The sequence below is a fragment of the Diospyros lotus genome, chromosome 7, assembly GCF_014633365.1.
Source record: "Diospyros lotus cultivar Yz01 chromosome 7, ASM1463336v1, whole genome shotgun sequence".
In the NCBI taxonomy this organism is placed as follows: Eukaryota; Viridiplantae; Streptophyta; class Magnoliopsida; order Ericales; family Ebenaceae; genus Diospyros; species Diospyros lotus.
Window position 1 is genome coordinate 30,048,174 of NC_068344.1, and position 8,230 is coordinate 30,056,403.

Consider the following 8,230-nt stretch of genomic DNA (forward strand, 5'->3'; position numbering starts at 1 on the left):
TGATGATCCCTTATCAAATAACTTAGACATGAAATGCAAATCAATAATTATTCAAAAGTAGTTAAGGCTTGAGATTCACCTATGAGCTTAAAATTATAAATCTTAACTATTTTCGGAACAAATAACCATATTAAGAACAAATCTAATGTGGTAATATGCCAAAATAATTGGTTTTTAGTTGGATTGGTGTTTGAGTTCAAAAAGTTGAAGGTTGATTTGGTATCATTGGATTTCTAAAATTTTTATCCTACATTGTATTAATACAAAAACTCACCAAATTTTTTCTTTTGGTTTTTGGGTGGATATTTTGTCTAGATGATTTCTTAATTATTTAAATATACATTTTTTCCTAAAAATGAATTGCTTAATATGATTTTATCGTGTAAATAATATATTTGAGTTTTCAAATAGGTACATAATTTTATTATATACTCACATTATGTGTGATAATTAGAGTTATTTAAAATAATTAAGGGTTCACAATGTTTGATTATGGTTTGGTTCGATCCATGAACTAAAAGTGAAAGTATTTTTCTAAAGGTTGAATCAAAATCATCTTTTTGGTTTTAAATTTTGAACTGAATTGAAATTGAAGATTTACGGTTTGATTTTTAAAAATAAGAAATTATAATTGAAACCAAAATCAAAATTAGTTCAAATTATTAAAAAATAAATTAAATAAATGTAAAATATAATATAATCTATAATAATCAATATTTTAAAAAATAATTTCAATTAAGTTGGAGGCTTACAACTTCAAATAATAAATGAATTATGTGAACTTTAAATTCTTTAAACCAAAAAAGATACGTAGACAAATGCTAAGTGAATTACGCAATCGGGCAGAACCGTGGTCAGGCGTCAGATACTTTGGGAGGAGTATGGGACCCACCATATGCCAGAAGATTAACGGTCAAAGTCGAACGGATCGTGCAGATGCAGGAACCCCTCTCTTCGGGAGGATATACCGAATCTTTGCTTCGGGCATCCGCCGAGTGAAATTAAAATTAAAAATACAGAGATAAATGGCATTTCCCCAAGACCAGAAAAGAACAAGAAGATGAGCTCTGGAAGCAGAGCAGCGTTGTGTAAATGTTTGGGGCCGTCCCTCGCTTCCACTGCTCTCAATCGATTCAAATCCTTCCGACCTCGCACTTCATTCTCGTCCGCTTCGACTAGGCTTTTCCGGATGGCCACCGATCCTCCGCCCCAGCCGCCCTCCGCCTCTGGCAGCGGCGAGGCTTCCTCCGCCCCGGCTTCTTCCGCCATCGATTTTCTCTCCCTCTGCCACCGCCTCAAGGTACTCGTGCAGTTTAGCCTCGGTTCTGATTGAATTTGATATTTTCTCTCTTTCTTTTTTCGTGATTTTGCTTCTTTGTTCTCTCTCTCTCTATGTTCTCCAGTTGCTTTGGAATGTGTTGAATTCGACCGATTTCTTTAACTTGTTTATTTCCCGATTTTGGTTAGGGTTTAGTCTAATTGTTTACGATTTTGGTCTCAGACGACGAAGAGAGCGGGATGGATGAGGAAGGATATTCAGAGTCCGGAGTCAATAGCCGATCACATGTACCGAACGGGGTTGATGGCTCTCATTGCTTCTGACATTCCCGGGGTCGATCGAGACAAGTTGTTTTCTGTTACTCTCTGCCGTACCTTTTCCTATCTAATTATCATTTGGATTCGTTCTTCTTCTTGCCTATTGCATTAAAGTACCGTGCTATCTTTTCTTTAATTTCAGGTGCATAAAAATGGCAATTGTCCATGATATTGCCGAAGGTAAGACCTTTCTCATCTGTTTATTTACTTGTCTCTTGGCTTTCTCAATCTGCATGGTTTGGCTGATGTGACTACTGGAAAAAAACAAAGAGATAATTTGACTCCTAGTATCTGTTCTTAGTTGCTTTAAAGTCTAATGCTTCATTGATTAGAACTCTTCTTTCCTCCTGAATCTACTGTTATTTCATGCCAAGTTGGAATCGAGTTGTTTGTTTTCATTTATTTGCATGCATCTTCTGAATAAAAAACATACGTTCTCTATAATAGTGAAAGTTCCATTTTTTGAATTGGATGTGTCAACCTTCCCCCAAGTTAATAAAAAGAAAATGAAAGAAGAAGAAAGACAAGCAATGTTGCTCCTAAGGCTATTTAAGTACAAAGAATGATAATTGAAGACTGATGTTGAGACTGTTTTTAAAACGTGAACTTCTGTACTTTTGAACCTTAAATCTCCAGTGGGAACTCATTAAGTGATGACAAAGAAAGAATAGATGGACTATGAGCTGAATGATTAATCCTACCCCTGCATTCTATCATCTAGTTGTCTAGCACTTCTCGAAGTAAAAACTCTGGAAATTGCAATTAAATTCACCTATTGCTTTCATCAGATATGCTTGTAGTTTTCTTTCTTAACACGGAAGCTTGTTTTGTAAAAACTTCTGATGATAAGCTATCTAGATGGCCATGTCTCCTATATCTATCCTTTCAAGAGTTAGTTTTCTCATTTCTATCAAATTTATCGAGCAAATTCATAAGTAATCCAGATTCCAATAATTTGTTGAATGTCTTAATGCATTTTTTAAGTTACCAATTAATAACATTTGGTGTTATCTTGACACTTGTGATTTTAATTACATAGAGAATGAATAACAAGTCCTGTAATTTTTGTTGTTCCCTGAAATATTTTTGTTCCTCCATCTCTGCCTTATTTTACAATGTTAGCACACTTAATACTTGTTCCTTTTTCAAAACTCAAGTCTCTATGCTTAGTTTATGTTATTTGGTTCAATATTCTTAAAAGCCATAGTTCTTACTTCTACATATATGTCTACTTCTTACTTTTGTCCTTTTATTCATGAGTTTCTGGTTTCTTCAGAATTTGTGTTGATTTTGTTACATTCTAACTTGTTTGAATAGCCATTGTTGGAGACATCACACCTTCAGATGGAGTCCCCAAACATGAAAAGAGCCGACTTGAGCAGGAAGCGCTAGATTACATGTGTAAATTACTTGGTGGGGGGGAGAGAGGTACATTTTCGTGTGTATGTGTGTATTTGTGTCTGCGTGCATGAGGGAATGATACTACTAGTTCTATGTACTTTCAGTTCGGTTTTGTTTAGACCAAATTTCATTTTGCAGCCAAGGAAATAGGTCAGTTGTGGATGGAATATGAAGAAAATTTGTCCCTAGAAGCTAAGTTTGTGAAGGACTTAGACAAGGTACAACTCTACCTATGTATGTCTGAGCAGTGTTCTTTATCCCAGGCCAAACTAATCCCGGTGGTTCATTGTCCTTTCAGGTGGAAATGATACTTCAGGCATTGGAATATGAAACTGGTAGGGTACATTGTTTTAGAATGGTTATAAATATCATGTGCATAAAGCTTAAAACTTAGATTTGATTCTTAACACAGTTCTTGAGGTTAAATTTGGGTTTAAAAAGAAATAATTGGGGGCTAACATTCAATGTGAATCACTAGATTTATATTTGATGGTATAGATTTTAAGGTAGGATTTGAGAGCATAACCACGATAATTTTGAAATAACAGTGTGGATCTAGTTCTCTGAGGTGCTTCATGCAAGATTCTAGTTTTTGCAAGAATCTAACTTTTTGCATCTGTTCTATGTTCTTTTGATTCTTTTAAGAATTTCATGCAGAAAGAGCATAGATAGCTGGCTCTGATACTGAAATAGGGACTTTGGTTTGTGAAAATATACTATGAGCTGTTTGTCTTTGGTAAATGTGAACTATTAAGGAAGTGCTGAGCTGAATTGGTCCAACAACTGAAAGGGCATTAGAATATACTCCCCTTTATGGCCAGTGGATGTTACAAACGGGCCTCATTTGAGTCATTTCCATATCCAAATGGCTTGGAGTATGGACCCCAATTAGCAAGGAGTGAACTATGCTAGGAAAGGGTCTGACAAACTGTTTTCCTTTTAGTAAGTTATCTTCTAGAGCTATTCTTGTGAGTTTAGATCTCTTGTAGGCGGTTCTAATTGCTAGTTTCACTGGAATTGAAAATTCAGTGTCTGGACTGTCTGAAGTACTTTCAGCCATAACAATTACATTCTGCTATTAGTACACTATTCTATTTCAATGATAAAACTTATTGTGGGAACTGTTTGTTTGTATTGTTTAATGCAGAGCAAGGCAAAAATTTGGAGGAGTTCTTTCAGTCAACAGCGGGTAAATTCTAAACGCATATAAAGATTTTTGCCTTTACAAAATTTTACAACAACAACAACAACATATCCAGCCTTTATCCCACTATGTGGGGTCGGCTACATGAATTCTAGACTTCCATGTATTTCTGTCTTTTATCATATCCTCATTTAGATCCATATATTTCATATCAAATTTTAATGTCTCTCCCAAAGTTTTCTTGGGTCTACCTCTACCTCTTTTTGTGATTAATTATTCCATTTCATCAACTCTCCTCACAGGAACGTCTCTTAGTCTCCTTCTCATATGACCAAACCATCTTAGTCTAATCTCTCTCATCTTCTCCTCGATTGGCACTACTCCTACCTTATTACGAATAACTTCATTTCTAATTTTATCCTTTCTTGTATGTCTGCACATCCATCTTAACATCCTCATCTCCGCTACACTCGTCTTTTGCTCATGCTGGTATTTGACTGCCCAACATTCTGAGCCATACAGCAAGACTGGTCTTATAGCTGTCCTATAAAATTTTCCTTTCAATTTTAATGGGATTTTACCATCACATAACACCCCCGATGCATTTCTCCATTTTAGCCAACCTGCCTTAATTCTATGTGCGACATCCTCGTGGATTTCTCCATCTTTTTGAATCATTGATCCCAAATATCGAAAATGGTCTTTTCTTTGTAAGATTTGATCTTCTAATTTTATTATAACATCATCCACTCTTGTATTTTTACTAAATTTGCATTCCATATATTCTGTTTTCTTTCTACTTAATTTAAATCCCTTAGATTCTAAATTATTTCTCCACAACTCAAGCTTAGTGTTCACTTCTTCTTTTGTTTCATCCACCAACACTATGTCGTCTGCAAATAGCATACACCATGGAGAAAGGTACTTTGCAAAATTTTACGTCAAAGTAATTTTATTACATAACTGAGATGAATTTAATCTAAAGGAAGGCTAAAAACTGAGAGATGTTCACTGCCTTTGCCACCCTTTGGGATGCATTGTCTGTGTCCACTGAATGTTGTCTTTACTCAAACTTTCTACCTCAAACAGAAACATGCATCAATCCACTCCTCGTAAGAGTTTAATCATTAAATGAACTTTTTGCAGGGAAGTTCCAGACTGAAGTGGGCAAGGCTTGGGCTTCTGAAATTGTGTCAAGAAGAAAAACGAAGCGATAGTTTCTACCTTATTTGCTGTTACATTCTCTGGTTACTTCTTGCCACCTGGTTTTTTTTTTTTACCTCGAATCAATTCAATGCCAAATAGTCCTAATTAGATATAACAATTCATTGATATTTTGGCTTTCTAATGTCATTGGGAAAAATGATCTTGTTGAGTTTGGAATTTATCCTAATCTCCATCTGCAACTACATGCTGGTATGAGACTGTAAAGCGGAACATCTAGATGGAGTTAACTCAAAACTTGAATCTTCTTACTTTATGGTGTCCGGTTTACTTGTGATCAATTTTCTTTCTCCAATTTTTCATCGCCTTCATCTTTTTTTCAATCCACTAACAGCTTTTTTCCTCTCCATTTTCGATGGTTTGCCCTCCCCTAGTCCCTTGTAAGATACAATCATGGGATCAAGCAAACCTTTAAATTTATCAACAACAATAATAACAGTCAAAATTCTTACATACCACTAAGTGGGTTTGACTGTATAAATTCCAGATCTCTAATCATCTCTATTAATGTTTAGATCTCTAATCATTTCTATCCATGTTCACATCCTCAGGGCCACAAGTCAACTTTGTCCACCTTTAAATTCATAATAAAATTTGTTTGTTTTTTTTTTACCGTGTTCTATTTGTCTGGGATAATTTTTGTTTCCATCTAAGTATCTAATACTGGGGAACTTATATTAATTCTTGCGGCTTTGAAAGTCATCAGTGGGTGTTTTATTGTTACGTGATATATTATATTGAGGAATAACTTTAGCAAACTAAATGATTAATTCATGTTGGGTGGCAAAATCTTGATAAAATGTGTTGGGAATTTGATTATTTGATTTAATGAAGAGATGGCACAAGGTTAGGTATGGGAATTTGATTATAAGAGAATACTTCTCCATGCCCACATTAGGTTTGACCTCAAAACCTCATTCCTGTTTATTCTTTTTGTTACTGGAATCCAAGTCCACCCCATCTAAAACTTACCTGGTTTCATAGGGGTTTGATTTGGGTGCCAACAATAATAGGAACAGTAAGAATAATTGTGTAAATAAATATTTTATCAAGTTTAAGAAAACGAAGTTACAAATTATGGACAAACACGAATTTAAATGTTTCAAGTTCAGCAGGTCAAAAACCAAATATATAAAATATATGCTTATGAAAAATCGAAGTGTGAAGTAAGACTTGATAATCAAAGTATTTCAAAAAAGGAAAAGGAAAAAGTATAGATGTCTTGGAACAATTGTTCTAACAGAAAAAGAGATTTTTAAGAATGTTACCTAATGAAAATATATGGTTACAACAACATATCAAGTTTGATTCTCATTAGATGGAGTTAGTAAGTTTTGTTTCATTCCGTTCTCTCTCTTCACTAAGCCTTCATTTGCTCTTAGAATTAAGATGTATGGTTGAAATGAAAACAAATGCTTTTATGTAATGTGATTATAAAATCTATTCAAAGCTAAAAGAGAAGTTTTATGAATATTTTGTTGTATAAGGCAAAATATTTAGTAGTGAAATATCATGTATGAAAATGTGGGTTGTTGCACTAGCATTCCTTTACCTAACTGAAAAAAACAAAGAATTGAGTGTAATGAAATGAAGGTGTTACAGTGAATGTGTGGCCATTGAAGAAAGTATATAATTAAGTTAAGAGTAATATTTATTGAAAATAAGATATGAAAGATATGATTAAAATAGTTCAAACATATAAAAAAAATTGATAAAATAAAAGAAATTTGAAGAAAATGACTTCGAAAAAGATAAAATTGTTAAAATTTTTAAACATGATATGAAATATAATGGTCTTTTAAAAGATATAATCATAAATATAATTAAAAAAATATAAAATTCATGTAACTAACCGACACTCAAATGGTATGGGGTGAATAGAATTTTAAAAAAAATCCTTCACCATTCCTTCATTAGATTTCAAGTCCAAACATCATCTCTCTCTCTCTCTCTCTCTCTCTCTCTCTCTCTATATATATATATATATATATTCTTTTTTCACTATAATCCAAATATGGCAAGAAGTGGATATAATGTGTTATATAATAATAAAATCCTATTTAAACTAAAAAAAATTATTGAATAGTTATAAGATTAGTTTTGTTACATGACACAAAATATTAGATAATAAAATATCAACATATATAACATGTAAGTCTAACAAAAATAGTTTTAAGGCACAGATCAAGTAGTTGGATTATGATAAGTTGGAATTTGCATTAGTAGGTCATGTGTTTGATTTCTTGCCTTATGCAGTGAAGCAAAATCTCTACATGAGATTTACCTCTTTTGTCGAAATCGAGGGCATAAACGACTGAAAACTATGCAATAGCGGTAATTCAAGTCTAACAAAAATAATGATATTATAATAGATGTGTGAGTTATAATAAAAAATAAAGTTACATTATATGGTGAAATTAACTCAATAGTAAAAATAAGACACATAAAACATATTTAAAATAATTTAATTATGTAAGAAGAAGGCTAATGTATATTCTATGAAAAAAGTGAATGGAATGAATAAACTTTCAAGAAGGAAAGTAGAGTAAGACCAAAAACATTTGATAAGTGATTTTTAGACATAGTATGGGTTATAATAAGATGATAGCTGTTCTCCCTTAACAGGATTAAATTTCATTCAAGATGGTGTTGTAGAATCCAGAATACACTCCATTCCAAGCTAGTGGGGTTTTAACATTTTATAGTTCAAGACTTGTAGCCCTGTTAAGTGTTGCCCTATACGAGTTACTTGACGCAAAAAAAATAAAAGAAATGTGTGGATCTCACATTTTATCTGCATCCAACAACATAAGAGTTGTTCGATAACAGAACAAAATCGTCAAGACTTCCTGTTAATCGTAGGAA

At 33.3% G+C, this 8,230-nt stretch overlaps 1 protein-coding gene across 2 annotated transcripts; it reads left to right on the forward strand.

Moving 5' to 3' along the window:
- The first annotated feature begins 1,017 nt into the window (after nt 1-1,017).
- Nucleotides 1,018-5,628, forward strand: LOC127805742 (uncharacterized). 2 transcript variants are annotated; one of them, XM_052342501.1, is made up of 8 exons: nt 1,018-1,300; nt 1,502-1,626; nt 1,739-1,776; nt 2,914-3,024; nt 3,136-3,215; nt 3,296-3,332; nt 4,145-4,186; nt 5,045-5,235. In XM_052342501.1, the coding sequence occupies exons 1-8, from the start codon at nt 1,061-1,063 to the stop codon at nt 5,089-5,091; spliced, it is 720 nt and encodes a 239-aa protein (XP_052198461.1). In that variant the 5' UTR covers nt 1,018-1,060; the 3' UTR covers nt 5,092-5,235. The 2 variants fall into 2 exon arrangements, with proteins under 2 accessions (XP_052198461.1, XP_052198460.1); XM_052342500.1 differs by lacking the exon at nt 5,045-5,235 and adding an exon at nt 5,288-5,628 and having other exon boundaries at nt 1,019-1,300.
- The last annotated feature ends 2,602 nt before the right edge of the window (nt 5,629-8,230 follow it).

Coding starts and splice junctions, on each gene's coding strand:
- LOC127805742 (XM_052342500.1), top strand. CDS start 1,061: ATGAGCTCTGGAAGCAGAGCAGCGTTGTGTAAATGTTTGGGGCCGTCC. Junction 3,216..3,295: donor TTGTGAAGGACTTAGACAAG/GTACAACTCTAC, acceptor TTGTCCTTTCAG/GTGGAAATGATACTTCAGGC. Junction 3,333..4,144: donor GGCATTGGAATATGAAACTG/GTAGGGTACATT, acceptor TGTTTAATGCAG/AGCAAGGCAAAAATTTGGAG.